This window comes from Numenius arquata, chromosome 1 (genome assembly GCF_964106895.1).
Source record: "Numenius arquata chromosome 1, bNumArq3.hap1.1, whole genome shotgun sequence".
Classification (NCBI taxonomy): domain Eukaryota; kingdom Metazoa; phylum Chordata; class Aves; order Charadriiformes; family Scolopacidae; genus Numenius; species Numenius arquata.
Genome location: NC_133576.1, coordinates 41,639,925 through 41,656,881, shown reverse-complemented (window position 1 = coordinate 41,656,881; position 16,957 = coordinate 41,639,925). Strand labels below are relative to the sequence as shown.

Genomic DNA, 16,957 nt, shown 5'->3' with positions numbered 1-16,957 from the left:
AGAACAATTGGTTTGTATATCCTATAAAGGATAAAGGCTGTAGTATCATTCACAGAATTTTTACTGAAATTGCATGCTTTAGTTGGTTTTTGTTTTAAGAATTGACTCTTAAATCACTGTGTTTATCAATTGTGTTCTTATTGTTTTGTTAGGTACTGTTGCTTTATAAATGTAAGGTTTAAAAGTGGTCCTTTTCAGTTATGAGTCAGTATATGGATTTGTAGTCTTTATTCATGTGCCTGCCTTTCAGAAGGAAACCAAAACTTTCTTCACTTTTCTTCCACCTTGTAGCTTTTATAGTTAAACTTGAAACTTGCTCTTCAAGACGATAATGCTGTGTGGTTTGGCTTTAACAAACCGTCTTGAAGAAAACAAACCCAACTGTACCACTTTCATAAATGTTTCCTTTCTGGAAATGGAATTTTTGATGTAAATAAGCAGCTTGAATCTTCCATGTTTAGTTAATGTTTCTGATAGTCAGTGTGTGCTTTTATTAAACCCTAGTAGTTTACTTATGCTTTTTTTACCAGCATTCATTTTAAAATTTGTACTGAAAGACATGTTTTGGAAATAAAGAAAAATAGAATTTTATTTATAGAATGTGATAATGCTCTCCTGCCATTTTGTGTGTTACTTGAAGCTTTTGTAGCCTTGATGTTTGGGAGAGCTTCATTTCTACTCTCAATTTGCTTTCAACACTCAGTATGGTTGTTTTGTTTACTTCTCTCAGGACTGAATCTTGTTGCAGGTATTGCTTGCTACATGACCCTTCCTCAGTAGGTTCTTTTGGTTGTATTCAGTCTCATACATTGGCCTTTGTAGGCATAAAGGGTGCACTTTTGGGTTAAAGGAGCTGTCAACTGGAAGTCTTCTCTAGCTGAGATGTGTCATCTTTTGATACTATTAAATATAGTCGTTGTTTTAAACACATCAGGCATCACAGAAACAAGCTTTAACAGTGATTCTACCAATTTAGTATTCTATAATCCTAATAACTACACACTATTTTATTAATTTTTTTTTAAGTACTTTCTTTAACATTACTTCCAGTCCTTGGCTTTGCCAGTTGTGCTGTTTTGGTTTGATAATCTCCCTCTGTTGGCTCTTCCTACTGTTTTGCTACTTTTTAATAGCAGAATCCTTCGGGAAGGAAGGGCAGTTTTTATTTGCAGTTCTTCTTGCAACTCATAATGCTGTTTGTAATTTTTATATTTTTCTGTAACCTTTTCAAACTGAAAAACATGCATATGCTTTATTCTAGATTGTGAAGTGGTCAGACTATTGTTCACCATTGGCCTATAAACCTGGTGAGCCTTATAAGTTAATTGCTGAAGCAAGCATAGATAATTTCAGTAACCTTGGAATAGCGTTCATGGAAGATAGGCTTCAAATGGATAATGGAATGGTGCCACACAAGATTGTTTGTAAGTATCTTCACAAATTGTGTTTAATGGTAGAACATGTTTGTTTTATGGTTATTTTAGGACTGCGCATATTGTCTTTATAACTACGTAAAACCCCATGCTTTTATTTTGGCACAATGTTTTCTTCCTGTTGTCATTCTAGGTGGTTCATCACTATAGCACTACTGTATTTTATACTGAATACTGTCAAATGTAGACATCCTTGAAAAGTTAGACCACTTTTTTGAGCAATTTTCTCTCTTTAGAGAACATCTTAAAAATGCAACGACAGAAGAAACAGAAAAATGATTCAAGAGATATTTGGAATATACCTCCCTCTTTTTCTTTAATGCCTCATAAGCTACTGCCAATAATTAGCCTTACTATGATGAGATCTCCAAGTATCCAAGATGCCTGAATGTATAAATGTCACAAAGGTGAAGTTAGAAAGTATTGTTTCTATAAATCTTGTCTTTTAGATTAACTAATTTATTTGAAAAAAATAAACCAAAAAAACAAACCACAAACAAACCAGAAGGTTTTAGGCAAATGTTCTCTTCTTTCAGATTTTACAAGAGAGTGTATTCAATGCTAAGCATAGGTTGAGAACAATTGCTGTAACTTGAGCATCTTAATCCTTTAGGTCACTGAGAGAAGAGCTCATAGATGCTTTCTAAACAGGGATAAGGATAACCAGGGGAAGGAGGGTGGTGTCATTGCTAGTTGAATTTTGAGTTTGTGGTGGATGGTTTATTTCTTTATGGGTTTATGGGGTGATTTTAATGATATCAGAACTATGAGCCATTGTGTCCTCATTAATATAATAGTTGAAACTAAGGTTCATGGCTAATCCTACAGAGAGAAGGAAGTAGTCGTGATTGCACTTGTAACACCATTCTTAAATAGAATTGTTTGGGCTGTGGGAATTCCAAGCTTCACCTCCTTTTCCTACATGAGATTTGAACTTCTTTTTTCCAGCACCGTTCTAAAAGGGCTATAATACACAGTCTGTAGGGTATTGTAGAGTAGTGGGCTCTTGGGGAAGTAGTAGAGCGACACTTTTTGTGTTGTGTGTGTTCAGCAACAGTCTCGTTGCTTCCTGCCTAGCTGCATCTTCTCAGCTATGTTGATAAAACTATGGGTCACCTAGAATAATAAAAAAATCATTTGGGCTACAAAAAAAATCCCCCATCTTTCTCCCCACCCCCTCAAAAAAGAGGTTGGTTTTTTTGTTTGTTTTGGCTTTTTTGTGTTTGGTGGTGGGGTTTTTTGTTTGTTTATTTGGTCTTTTATTTAGATCATAAGTGTATTTACAGAAGCCAGGGAATGGCAAAATCGAGTACAGTTAGCTAGGGTGCAAAAGGGTAGGAATATGCTGACAAATTTGTCTGATGTGAAATTCTGTCTCTTGGTGCTGTTCTACAAAAATATTTACACAAGAAGGGGATGCAAGCTGGGGAGTGCCCCGAGAGTGATTTACTTTTCAGAATGTTTTCTGGCTCATTTTGCTTCAGGTACTGGGTGCATGCTAAAACTGCTCAGGAGAACAGGCTAATGGAGGCTGTTGATGGAATAGCATATAGACTGGTAGCTGTGAAATTATGTTAGGATGTGAAAAAAATCTTGCTTGAAATTTCTGCTCCAAACTAGGCAAAGGGGATGTAGTTTCAAGGGAATGCAAGTGTTGTTAAGTGAAGAAAGGGGCTGAACTTGCATCTGGTGGATTGTGTACCAGTTGACTATTTTGTTAATCAAGTTTCTGACTGACTTTCTTTGAGAAATGAGAAACAAAAACATAGTAAGTTTATTTGGCCTTGTCAGAGTGGAGAGAGATTCAGTAAAATTTTGCAGGCTTTGATTTGAAATATTTTCATGGCTCAGCAGCTGAAAAAAATAATTACTTTAAGAAGAGTATTTTTAATCTCCTCTTTCTTATTTAGTTTGCTCTGCAAGTTTCCTGCTGACAATAATCCTCTTTGCCCCTCTTTTCTCACTTGTGCCAAAATATTTTTATCTTTGCATTTCCATTCTTTTTGGGGGGAGAAACAGGAAGGTTTAACAATTCTTCCTATTCGCTACTTTTCTCTTGGGTTCTTAGCTCCCAAGTGTTGCTACAAATGGGTATTTCTGTGAATTGGAAGCAGTTCAGATTTTTTTACTCCTTCTTACTTGTGCCAAACTTTTATCTGCAGGCTTCAGCAATGCAAGAGTTATGGTTCAATGTCTCCATCTTACCCAATATCATCACTTTATTAGCTTATTTCAAAATAGTTTGTTGCAAAATAGCAGCAAGCAATTTTCCACCTTGCCCTCCTTAAGAGACCAGTATTTTTCCAAAAGTACTTCCCTTGCTTTGTTTTGTCCTTTTCTGGGGACAGAGAGACAGGCAAAATAAGCTGACATGGTGATGCATTTATAAGAACTTTCTCACCTTCTCATCCATAGACTGCTGTTCTGTTAAGAACACATCTGCATTATGTACAGTACCTGTCATGTTTTGCTTTTGTGGAAATACTTTTGCACTCACAATAAATGTTAGTTTGTTTAAATGTGCCTCATAAACATTGAATGTACTCTCAGTCAGACTTTCCTGAAGCAGAGAATCGTTAATTACTTGTGTGATGAGTGCAAATTTATTATGGGTTTGGTTTTATTTTTTGAGGGGGGAGTTAGGATTTGGTGTGTCAAACAAATTCTTAAATTCTTGCTATTATAGATATTTTATATTGAAATTTAATCTGAATCCCACTATGGTAGTGATATTTGTATCTCTTTTAATATTGCTTCAATAACCCCTTTTTTATTGTTAACTATTCCAGCTGTCCATTTAAAGGAATCTACCCTGAAGGAGTTGGCGCAGGTGGCACCATCTGTAAAAGAGCAAAGTGTAAGCAGTACGCAAATGGATGAAGTAACTCCTACTGCTACTTTTGGGACTACTGCTAAATCAGGATTAGGAGTAGCTGAGTCTGCAGGACAAGGTGAAGGGGAGAAATTCAAGCTAGAGAAAGAAAGCGACCATGAAGATGAATCCAACAGTCTATCTGATAAGGAGATAGGTTCTGGAGATCATCATCACTTGCATCTTTCCAGTTGTCATGAATGCCTGCAACTTGAAAACAGTACTATTGAATCAGTCAGATTTGCCTCTGCAGAAAACATTCCAGAAATTTCTGATGATAGCAAACTGGAAGCGAAGAATGATGACTCTCTAGCAAGAGGAATAAAGGGAGTAAACCTTACTGGGAAGCCCCCTAATGTATTGATTTATCTTGGCTCTGAAACCGCAAAAGCAGAATTTGAGCAGGTGAAATCAATCCTTCAGGAATGCATCGATGTAGACAGCTACACCATCTACCAGCTCCGTGAGGAACAAGTTCTGAAAGATCCATGGATTGATAATTCATTGCTGTTGATCATTGCCACAGAGGAGCGTATTTCTGAGGAGAACCACAAACAATTTATGAAGTTTTTATCTACAGGTGGAAAGATTCTAGGGTTTTCTTCGTCTTTTACATTTGATGGCATACAAATAAAGAAAAAAAACAAACTAAAGAGGACTGTTCATGAATTAGTGGTCTCTAAAACGGACAGCACTGAAATAAAGTTAAATCTTTTGGTCAGTGGCTGTATTTTTGAGGAAGTGATGAAGGAAGATATCAGCAAAGTGAAGACATTGAGTCGATTAAATAATGCTGATAAAGATATAGTTATTGTTCATCTGACTTATGGAGACAGCGGAGGAGAAGCCATTCTTTCTCAGGTACTGTGTATGCAGAAGCATTAATTTGCTCCTTGCTACATGATGTTGTGGTATGCTAAAAAATTTCACTTGTTCCCATTGCTTGCTCTTCGGGATGCTTGTCAAGGGGAGGTATAGATTGATGTCTTGGTACAAGGACTCCAAATGCAGAAAGGTTTCCACTTGATCCTCAGTAAGCTTAAAGAATGGTCAAGAATTGTCACTGCTGTTCCACTTCCGTGTTTTCACCGTGTAGCCATGTGCATGTAAATCATGCAAAATCACAGTGAGTGGTAGAGAGCAGACTTGCATAGTAAGCAAGCATCTTCAAGAGCAGAGCTATCCTTTTCTGCCTGCTAGAAGTTTTGCGGTGAGGCAACTGTGCATTTTGCGGATTTTGGGAGGTGGGAACAGGAAGACCAGAGTTGGTGGTGGACTCAAGGTGAAAGCTTATAATGATAAGATAAAAAAGAGACATCCTTACCAAAATATGAACTACAGTGAAACAGACAGTCAGGAGAGGATGTAAAATAAACCTTGCAAGAAACCTGAAAGACATCTCTTAAGGTTTAAGATTAAGGTAGTCAGCACTTTTGGAAATCTGACTAGTGAATGAGAGTCCCAGCCTCTATTACTTGTTGCATGTGTTGTCTAGGAAAAGTTGCTATACAATTCTTGCTCGAGCGAGTAACTACACAGTAAAGGTTAGTCTCTGACTGCACTGAAGTGCCATTGTTGATTTAGGTCTGTTGGTTCTTTTTTTGCTAGTATCACTACTGTTTTCTCAGTTATATTCTGTTTGTGTCTTAGTGTTGTGAATGAAGCAAACCATTTCATGGTTTCTTTAGCAGTGTTTTGATTAAGGCTAACTTCTGGATGGTTGTTAGGATCATGATGTTGGCCTTGCTGTTCTGTCATTTAAAACACCCTTTATTCAACTGGAATGCATTTTTTTTTCTACTTACAATCAAAATTAAAATTTAAAAACTTTCTTTTTGTTTTCTAAAAGTTGACATGTTTTCAGTCAGTAATATATGCTCCTAATTTTTTCTTTTTGGTGGGTGGGTGGGTGGGGAGAGAATCTGGTCTGCTGGAAACTTGCTTTTTTGTTTACCAAGTCTTCCCTCATGCTTTAAAGTGTTTAACATTCTGCACCTAACAAATAGCTCGGAGCACCTGAGGGACAGAAGTGGGGGAGTATAGAATGAATCAAAATCTTATTAATTCCACTTAATAATATCCTAGCAAATATATACCTCTCCAATGTTATTAAACAGAGACCACAATACTATAAAAGCCAAAACCCAACAACCAAACAAAACCCACACTCCCTCAAAAAGTTAAATAACAGATAAGTTCAAGTGTTCATAATCTTTTTTATTATTGTTACTCTCTGTTGTCTTGGGTAATGGGTGAGGAAGCTTCCATGACTGTGTTAAAGGTAAACTTTGGAGCTGATTATTTATATATTCACAGGTATCTGGCTAAGAGATACCATTAAGTTTATAAAACAAGTCTGTGCCCTAGAAGTATGTGTGTATCTCGGTGTATAACCTGTGCGATTAAGTCTAGAGATACTTAAGCCATTTCTTAGTAAAACTTGTACAGTGAACCTGAAGGCAACTTACACATTTTGAGTTAGCCTCAGTAGGAGCAGGGGTAAACGTTTTCTTTTTAGCATGGCTTTCACAATTATATTGCTTCCTTTATTCTGTCTGCTTTCAAGCAGCACATGAAGAAAAGCAGAGGAAGATTTATTTACCAGTATTTAAGAAGGTGAGGAATATAATGGCGACACAGCTGAACAAACTTTATGAAAGATTCTAGGATCTATTTTTACCAATATTTTAGTTACAGGAGAACTTTCTCAGAAGCCCAGAGCACTCAGATTTAACCGCTTATATGTCAGGTAGCATATACTCTTCTAGCAATTACGTAATTTAGAAATATGCATCAGGTTTCTTAGAAGTGTTTTCCTCTCTTAGCAATTTATCAGACTGAATCTTCTAGCTCTTTGGAAACTCTTTTATACATAGTAGCATGTTTATAGCTTTCTGTAGGAAGCTTTGCCACCCATGTGTTGTATGCTTGTACTAGAAAATTGATTAGATACTGTTGCTATCCATTTCTGCAAGTTCCATGGTAAAACCTGCTTTGCTGTACCATTTAAACTGACACTTCTGCTGTAGTAAAACTTAATACTGCAGAGGTTTTCCCCAGAAAAAAAGGCATTACAGTATAGCTTCAAAAATCAGATTAAAAGGATTAGTGTGTCATTTTATAATTTTAAATGACTTCCAGTCTGGATTTGAAAAGTCTTATTGTTTTCTCTTCAGGGGACTGACAGTGACATCAGCCACTAATTCTGTCACAGACTTGTTGTTTCCCTTTTTTCTGTACTTTTCTTTTTTTCCCCCTCCCCATTTCAGTGTATTTCCCTGAATTTCAATAGTCAAACATATATGAAAGGTGAAAAACATCATTAAAATGTGCAAAATTGGAGAAATGAACAAAGATGATAGCTTGTGATTTTCATTAAATGAATGTGCATATAGTAGCATACAAAGGCTTCTAAATATCTTGGAACATTTATATAAAAAACCAAAACAATCAAAAAGCCACAAAAAAACCCCATAAAACATAAAACCCCAAACCAATGAAGAGGTCTAGAAGGGGTTTTTGTTTTTGTTTGGTTTTTTTTGTTTGTTTCTTGTTTTTTGTTTGTTTGTTTTTTGTTTGTTTGTTTTTTGTTTGTTTGTTTTTGTTTGTTTGTTTTTTGTTTGTTTGTTTTTGTTTGTTTGTTTTTGTTTGTTTGTTTTTTGTTTGTTTGTTTTTTGTTTGTTTGTTTTTTGTTTGTTTGTTTTTTGTTTGTTTGTTTTTTGTTTGTTTGTTTTTTGTTTGTTTGTTTTTTGTTTGTTTTTTGTTTTTTGTTTGTTTTTTTGTTTTTTGTTTGTTTTTTGTTTGTTTTTTTGTTTTTTTGTTTGTTTTTTTGTTTTTTTGTTTGTTTTTTTGTTTGTTTTTTTGTTTGTTTTTTTGTTTGTTTTTTTGTTTGTTTTTTTGTTTGTTTTTTTGTTTGTTTTTTTGTTTGTTTTTTTGTTTGTTTTTTTTGTTTGTTTTTTTGTTTGTTTTTTTTGTTTGTTTTTTGTTTGTTTTTTTGTTTGTTTTTTGTTTGTTTTTTTTTGTTTGTTTTTTACTTCTGCATTTCATTTCTACTTTTAAGCATCTGCTTCAGCCCTGAGAAGTGATTCTCTACAAAGTGGTGTTGTAGGATTCTTAGTTCTCTTTCAGACAGAAGCATTTCTGTATCTACACTGATTACAACTTCGTTCATGTGACACAGTAGGACTTGCTCAGCCTGTGTTCTACATATCTTGTGCAACCTCTGATAAAGCTCTTCCATTGTTAATCTAATTCTGCTCTTGTACAAGCCAGAATTTGACCAATATTGCTGTTGGTTGTAGGCTGCTAGCAGACATGAAAAGCAGAAGGAGAAGTTTAAGTTAATAAATAGAAGTTTGAACAAGTTCTCCAGGAGAAGACCAATTTATTAAGAAGGGATATTTTGCATAGATTTCAGAGAAAATTGTAGTGTACTGGCAACTGTGATCCCTGAATCAGAAACTATAAACATCTAAGTATTCCCCAGTTAATTAGTGTGATAAAGTCCTACTTGTAGATATGATGAAGACATGAGAAACTCTTAAATTGTACTTATAACACTGGATAGTTCAGCAGCCACAGTCAGGACAAAGCTACTTTTCGAACTGTTGTGCTTATCTCTCTCTGCCACGCCAAAACATATAATAATTTTTTTTTATTCCCTTTGCACATATCCTTCCAGGCATACTTGGAATTGGATATCAATTCTATGGATGTCCAAACTGAAGAGGATTTTAATTTGCTTAAGCTAAGCAATACCAAGAGATATGAAGTTCTCAAGGAGATCCTGATATCACTTGGCCTGAGTTGTGAATTAAGTGAAATTCCTACGTTAACACCTATTTACCTTCTCTCTTCTGATGAGGTAAGGCTTCTGCTTACATTTCAGATGACTGAAATTTACCTTGGAAGACAAAGTCAGTGTTCACTCAAATACATCTTGTTTCTTATGTGGTATTTTTTTGTTTGGAGAGGCTTACCCATGTATTACAGGTAAGCAAAAACTTTCACTTCTACTCTGTCACTCTTTTATTACCTGCTAGTAGTAGTTTTGAATTCAAGCATGGGGAAATTGTACAGGGTTAACTTTTCAAATATAGTTGCTGTATTTCTGTTAAGAACTTTTATGCTTATTTGCATGCTTCTGCACTATTAAAACACAAGGCTGTGGTAAGCTACAGAAAGAACTGATTTAAAAGATAGGATTTGTTTTTATTTTAAAATGAGGCAGAAAGTTCTGTATAGGCTGACAACAAATTATAGAGAATGGTGTGGCAAACCAAAACTGAAAGACCTGAGTGAATAGGCAAGAGTGTGTGATTACACACTGAAGAGCTTTATTCCTGAGGATGTTGTAATATTTCCTGGAAATAGAATAGCTTCTTGTAACTCAGTTAGTCATCTGACTATTCTGGACTTTTCACTTTTGAGACATTGCTATGGAGAAATGTGAAGAGTATTTAAAGCAGTAGTTTTAACTGTATTAACTGAGTATTTAACTGAGAACTGTATTGTATTGATCTGAAGGGATGAAGCAGGAAGTGATAAAAAAGCAATACAGGCTACTCAGGCTATTTGAGGTTGTTGTTTCCAACCCATATAGCACTGTCACTACTTCTTCTTAACATGCTTGTCTGATTCCTGCCCCTTTTCTGTACCACCCTTACATTAGCACAGAAGTGAGATGTCTGTCTTGTAGGGGAACTCAACTATAGAAGCTTGTCCTTGAATGCCTGTTTCCAGCAGTATTATATATAACATTCTTTTTTGGCTTACAGGATCAATAAGTGAACAAATTGACATAATACAGTTGAATTTTTTTAAGTAACTTGGATGATGTTTTAGATTTAGATTGTACTTTTCAAAACACTGCATTAATCTGGAAGGTGGGTGTGGTAAGCATTGTACACTTTATAGAGTGGGAATTTGTGATACATGATGTTGTGTGGGAGGCAGATCGGTAGCAGATCCAGACAAACTGACTAAAATACTATTAATGGGTGTATCTGTAAACTCAAATCTGCATTCATTTTCTATGTCTCTGGAGATACTGCCAAAACTTTCTGCTGGTGCATTGAGTAATGCCCTCATATAGCAACTTGGGTTGGATGAAGCAATTGATCAAAATTGGGCAAAATGCAGAGAGCTTTTTTTTTTTTTATACCCCAGATTGATTGCCCTTTTCTGTGTGCCAAACACTGCCAGATCCATCTCCACCTTACCGTGGTGAGAAGACTATTGGAAGTCCTTCTCAGCTGTCTCCTTGAAGCAGGGCAGTTACTAACACTAGGTCAGGTCAGCCATGCCCTTTGTCTGGTTTAATCTTAAAAACCTCCAGGGGTGTGTGCTACAACCTGTCAGTGCAACCTGTTCCAGTGCTGTTGTATCATTGTAGTGATTTTTTTTTTTTTATGATGTCCAGCCTGAACCCTTCAAGCTGCAGTTTATGGCTGTTCATGGTTTATTATATTATAGAATCATAGAATGGTTAGAGCTGGAAGGGACCTTAAAGATCATCAAGTTCCAACCCCCCTGCCGTGGACAGGGACACCTCCACTAGAGCAGGTTGCTCAAAGCCCCATCCAGCCTGGCCTTAAACACTTCCAGGGATGGGGCATCCACAACTTCCCTGGGCAACCTGTTCCAGTGCTTCACCACCCTCACAGTAAAGACCTTCCTCCTAATATCTAATCTAAATCTCCCCTCTTCCAATTTAAAACCATTACCCCTTGTCCTGTCACTACATTTCCTGACAAAGAGTCCCTCTCTGGCTCTCCTGTAGGCTCCCTGCAGATGTTGGAAGGCTGCTATGAGGTCTCCCCAGAGCCTTCTCTTCTCCAGGCTGAACAACCCCAGCTCTCTCAGCCTGTCTTCATAGGGGAGGTGCTCCAGCCCTCTGATCATTTTCATGGCCCTCTGCTGGACCCGTTCCAACAGGTCCATGTCCTGTTATTCAGGTCCATTATCTGGCACTACTGAGAAGCATTTGGCTATGTCATTCTTTTAACTTTCTTAAGTGGTTACAGATTGTTAGTAAATCACTCCTTAGTTTCTTCTTTGCCAAACTGAACAAAACCAGCTTCCTCATCCTCTTCCTATAAATGTGTTGAGTACCCTTAACCCCTTTGTGGTTGCTTTCCAAGGAATTCTAACTAGCAATTCCTTGCATAAGCTGAAGTCTGCTTTCCCAAGATCAAACTCTGCTGCTTCCCTTCTCAGCCTTCCTCCAGATCTTGGATTCTAATGGTTGCTACAGCTAATGCTGCTGTCGGTGACCAAATCTGAAACAAGTTCTTCCCTGTCTGTGAGCAGTAAATACATAAGAGTTGGTTATCTATTTGTGTGACAGATGCAGAAACAAAACTAAAAGCCATTCAGCCCTTTTGACTAATACTAAATGTGCTCTATACAGAAGATTAGGAGCTTATTGAACTCTTCCTTTTTTTTGTTCTCTCCCTTCACTCTTTTTTGATAATTGTTTCTTTCCTATTGCAATTTTTGAACATACCATGAATTTAAAAAGTTAGCTAATTTCTGTCCAAACTTGCCATCTAGTGGCATGTTACAGGTTGCAGGCCATTTATTAAATGTTTTTGCAATGTATACTGTATACTTGAAGTTTATACCAAAATTAGTTTTTACATGTTGTTTTTCCAGGTTTTTTTTTTCAAATGATAGTTTTTCTATGCTTATATGTGTAGTCATTGTTTCAGTGTCTTTTATTGTAGTCATTACATGCTTCCAGAACATTCTGTGAAAGGAAGTTGCAACTTATGTGTAAAAACTACAGTTAATAATGAAGAGACAGCATATTAAAATAAATAAGGAATATGTAACAGTTGAGCTTTCTTACATGTTATTTTTCTCCATACATCATGTTCTACATAGGTGGTTTTGCTCTCTAAGAGGGCAAGATGATACCAGAAATGTATCTGGCAGGTGAATTATTTGAGGAATTACTTAAACTTGTTTAAGATCAGAGTGAGTGCTGGAAACAGAGATGGAGGAAAACTGTCTTGCGAGCTTTAGTACTCACTAACATCCTTCTTTTTTTTGTCAGTCTGTATGGATAGCTTATGGATAGGTCCAGTAGAGGTCACTGGGGTATTCTTTTCCTGAGAGATTATCCAAATAATGCTTATTGACAGCAAGTGGTTTTTGGATGATTTTCTTATGCGTCCCTGTAATAAGAAATGCCATAATGAGTCAACTGATGATCAAGCAAGTTCAATGTCCTGTTAGCAGTTGCCAATAGTAAATATTTTGGCAAAAATGGAAGAATGGCAAATGGTCTCATCCTTGTTTCTAAATTTAGCAGTTCACTGATGATTTTCCCCCCACAAGCTGGAGGTTACATCTGTACCATTATGTTTAAAACCCACTGGTAGACCCAACCGTATCAGATTTTTCTAATTAATTTTAGAAACTATTAACTCCTTTTGCTTATGTGGAAGAAGAAATAATTGATTTTCTTCTGCATTTTCTACTCCATTAAGAAAAAATGTAGAATTTTTTTTGTCGGTGTTTAATTCTCTGAGTTTAAAGTGTTAGTTTGTTTATTTTTTTCTTTCTGATCTGTAAGCTTCAATTTACAGTAGAGCTGTACCCTCTTCTGTGTGATTTCCTTGTAGTTTCTCTATGCCATCCCTTTTCCTCCTTTATCATTTCAGAACTTTCATTAGTTACGTTTTCTACTACATTGTGGTAGAAAATAAAACTTGCTGAACTTTATTTTATAAATAAATAGCTTCTCTTGTCTTTTCTGCCTACCATTCCTGAACAATCTGTCTTTTTGCATCGCTGTTGTGATGCTGTTAATAATCTCATCAAATCTCTTGGGCTGATTGGTATCAATTTGATTGTTAAGACTTTCAGATCTTCCTGTTTACTCTGTGGGCCTTGGAATGTGCCTTTGTAATGTAATTTTTAGCTCCTTTGAGGCATGGAGACTGGCTTTTTTGTCTGTCTTTTTTTTTTTTTTTTTTTTCCTCCTTAGGATTCACATTTTGAAGTTTTGGTTTCCAGTTTATATGTTTATCATGTATCTTAAAATCACAGTTTTACTACATGGATTAAAAAAAGCCAATAAAATATGAGCAGAACTGGCATTAGCTTTCTGAAAATCAGTGTAACTTTAGAATTTGGGTAGATAATTTCTTTAACTCCTTAAAAAAAAAAAAACCCAACAGCTAATTCTGGGGAGAAGAGTTGAATTTTGAGTTTGTGTCCAATATTTCATATATGTTATCTATTACTTTTTTTAAGTTTATGTATAATAAAAACCTGGGGGCTATTTTGATGTGTGAAGAAATAAGCAAAGGTATAATTAACTTACACATAATTAAATTTGAGTGTAGTGTCATTTTCTTTGAAAAAAGATTTGGAAAGGCAAGTGTTAATACTTCATGAGGAGTTCTGAACTTTGTAATGCACTTTTGGCCTTCGGGTTACAAAAAGAAAATTTAAGTTTAGGGTGGAATGTAGGAGACTGGGGTAGAAGTATTTAAACCTTGGCAGTGTTATGTTGAAAATTACACAATTAAATTTTATCATTCAAGAAAAATACATCAGGAACAGGATGGTAAAGCTTTTAGAAAAGAGACTGTATAGGGTTTAGCCAGACTAGATAAATGGACTGTATAAGGTTTAGTCTGAATAGACTTACGCTGCTCATACTGTTCTAAAAGAGGTAGAGGTTTCCAGTCGTGCTGTATTCAAGTTGGAGATAGGATGAGTTGGAGGCTGTACTAAATAAGCACTTTACTTTTAACTGTTGGATATTGTTCTAAACTGTGGAAATTAAATCGCATTGTTACACTGTTGGGGTAACAGTACTTGGGTTAGTTCTCAGTAGAAAGTTAAAATGTTAGATTGAGATGTCAAACTAAAAAATATGATTTATTATTTGTGTATGGTGCAGTTTTCAAATAACGTTACTGCTGTGACTGATTCCCATGTCTCGGGGATTTTCACTTTTACTCTTTTTTAATTTTTTTTTTTCTACTGTGTTTCTTTTGTTCACCTGGCTTTTTCTTAAAACATCCACAGGCTCTACCAGTCTGAAATTAAAATTCTGGTAATATTACGGCTTTGAATTAAAATAAAAGCTCTAATATCTGTATAATGTTTGATAATGTCCATCTGCTAGGAGATCTAGATTTTACCATGTAGAATTATGCTAGTCAATCCTCAGCTAGTGCTTGCTGTTGTTGGTGTTGAAAGATTGCTGTAACAGTGTGCACTTTTCATTCCTGATCTCTCTTGTAAACAGAGTATAAGGTAGGGGGCCTGGAAAGTAACAGCATTTAAGACAACTCTTTCATCACAAGACTTTTTACAGTAGGGCTTGAAAGTATAGCTTACCTCAGATATACACATATGGACATTTTTAAATTCAGTTAACTGGGAAATGCCCATATTATATCGATACAGTGCTACACCAACAACGAAGGCAGTGTTTGAACCAAGAGCAATATAGTACGAAAGGCAGGTTACTTGCTGGTTAAAAGTTTGGTTAAATCTGCACAACTTGTTGGTGTTAACTATAATTTTAGAGACAAGTATTGATACTGAAAGGCAGTACTTTTTTCTTTTCCTCTTTCCTTGATCTGGTGTAAAGCAGCTAAGCAAATTGTAAACTTGTACATTGCTGTAAAAAGAAACTTCTGTGTCACTGTGGTGCAGGGTGAAGTCAAAGTGTTGAAACAAATGGTGATCACTGTAAGCCTGTTGTCTGGCACCCATATGTTCAGTGGCAGCTTCGAGCATAGAGATTTGATTTTTTCTGCAGCTTTGCCTTTAAATGCTCAAATATTTACTCTTTTGCATTGCCATCTTAAAGGATAATTTTTCAGACATAAAAGCTACGATTGTATTTTATTGCCATAAGTTTCAGCATAACATCTAGGTTTCAAAACAAGAATTCACTCCTTGAAGAATGAGAAAGAAATAATCACTATTCTAACAAATCTATTAGGAAGTATATTACACCCACACATTTGCTGATCTGAAGCCTCTTAAAGTTTACTACTAACTCCTCAGGCTGTGTTAGGCTGAGTCACTTTTTTCAATATCTTCAAAATGGATGGTGGCCAAATGATGAAATATGATCAGTCTTCATTACTTCAGCTCAGCTAGTAACTATTTTTTAAACAGTGCATTCTTCAAAAATAATAACCAATACAAACATATTGGCTGAAGCTTGAAGTTGGGGGTTTTAACTCTTGCTTATTGGAGGCAGAAAGAATGTACCTCTTGAATTCCAAAGTTTCCTTTAAAGGATTCTTTGAAATACAGAATACTATGCTCACAAGGGTAATGCAGGGAGAAGACAACTATGTGTATTTGAATAACTCAGTACGCTACAGCACAATCGGAATTCAGTTGGACTAAGTTTACATGTCTAGAGCTGCAGTTTTGATTCTGTGATGGCATCAACTGTTTTTTAAATTCCAAGTCCATTATGTCAGCAAAGAGAGTATGAAGTTACTTTATCCTGATTAAATCTCTCTTTGAGGATGGGAAATATGAACTCTCAGCTAACGCTATGCAGAACCTAGATTTCAGGGTACATTTTGAGACAATTGTTTCTGAATATTTCCATGCATATTAATGTGTATTGTAGAACTTGAGATTCAACTGTAAAACTTCAGAGTTTTTTTAAAAATACCCAGTGCTAAAATGAGGGATGGTTATGCTGAAACTCCAAAGCTTTATTTTTGTTGCTCTGCAAGTTTTCATCCTTAAAAGTGAACCAAAAATGTATAATGTACAAAATTGGAGACTTGCTTGTTTTCTCCTACCATCCACAAAATGTAAGCAGCGTCCGTGCTTTTTTTAGCCAGCAGGAGAAAAAGCAAGAGCCCTTTGGAAGTGTTTATTCCAGAAAGGAAACTTGCTTTTTCTCTAGCTCAGAAGTAACCTGAGAGCTGAGAAAAATGTTGAATGAAAAGACACCCTGTGAGTGATCTGAAATGATCCTATTGATCACTGATAAATAGTTTGTCTAACATTTTTTTCTTTTGTTAATGCATTATGTGTATTATTTCAAAAAGACAGTGCATTGTTGCCACTAATCTTTGTACTTGAAAGCTTTTCCAGTTTGTCTCTTGGCTAGGAATGAAAATGTCTTTTATGGCAAAGTTGCTTCAGGGAAAAAAAAAAAGTGGATATAGCAACGTAAATGCATCTGTACCAGTAAAAATGTGTATTTGCTGGAACAGCTTATTCTTTTTGGGAAATGCATTTAATGTATGCCATGTGCGGAACTCTCTTTTGCTGTTAAAAGCTGTGTTTCTACTAGGTTGGTTAGGCAATGCAGTGCATTTGGCAAACCATTTGTATTCTGACAGGTAGTATGCTTTTTCTCTTAAGTAGCTTTCTGGAGAATTTATCTGTGAAACAACCCAAGGACTGATAAAAGTACTATAAATTAAAAGTATTTGTAATTTAAATCCATGTGTTTGGGGCTTTTTTCCATAATAAATTCAGAGTTATTTGTTGGCTTGCAAGGCTTTGAGTTGCATGTGTGTGCGGGGCGTGTGTGTGTTTGCATTTGTTTGTTTTGTATTCATCCCCCTCCCTTCCTCAAATAAACTTTTGTTTCTTTATAATAAAACTCACAAATCCAGAAGGGTCACACCACTTGTAAACC

The 16,957-nt window shown here is 35.8% G+C and overlaps 1 protein-coding gene across 1 annotated transcript in view; it reads left to right on the top strand.

Annotated features, from left to right (window-relative positions):
* The window catches only part of HLCS (holocarboxylase synthetase), a 120,881-nt gene that overhangs the window by 6,065 nt on the left and 97,859 nt on the right, over positions 1 to 16,957 (top strand). Inside the window, exons 3-5 of the mRNA XM_074150869.1 lie at positions 1,262 to 1,424; positions 4,223 to 5,166; positions 8,987 to 9,169. Of these exons, the coding sequence (XP_074006970.1) occupies positions 1,262 to 1,424; positions 4,223 to 5,166; positions 8,987 to 9,169 (1,290 nt within the window). The remainder of the gene's footprint in view (positions 1 to 1,261; positions 1,425 to 4,222; positions 5,167 to 8,986; positions 9,170 to 16,957) is intronic.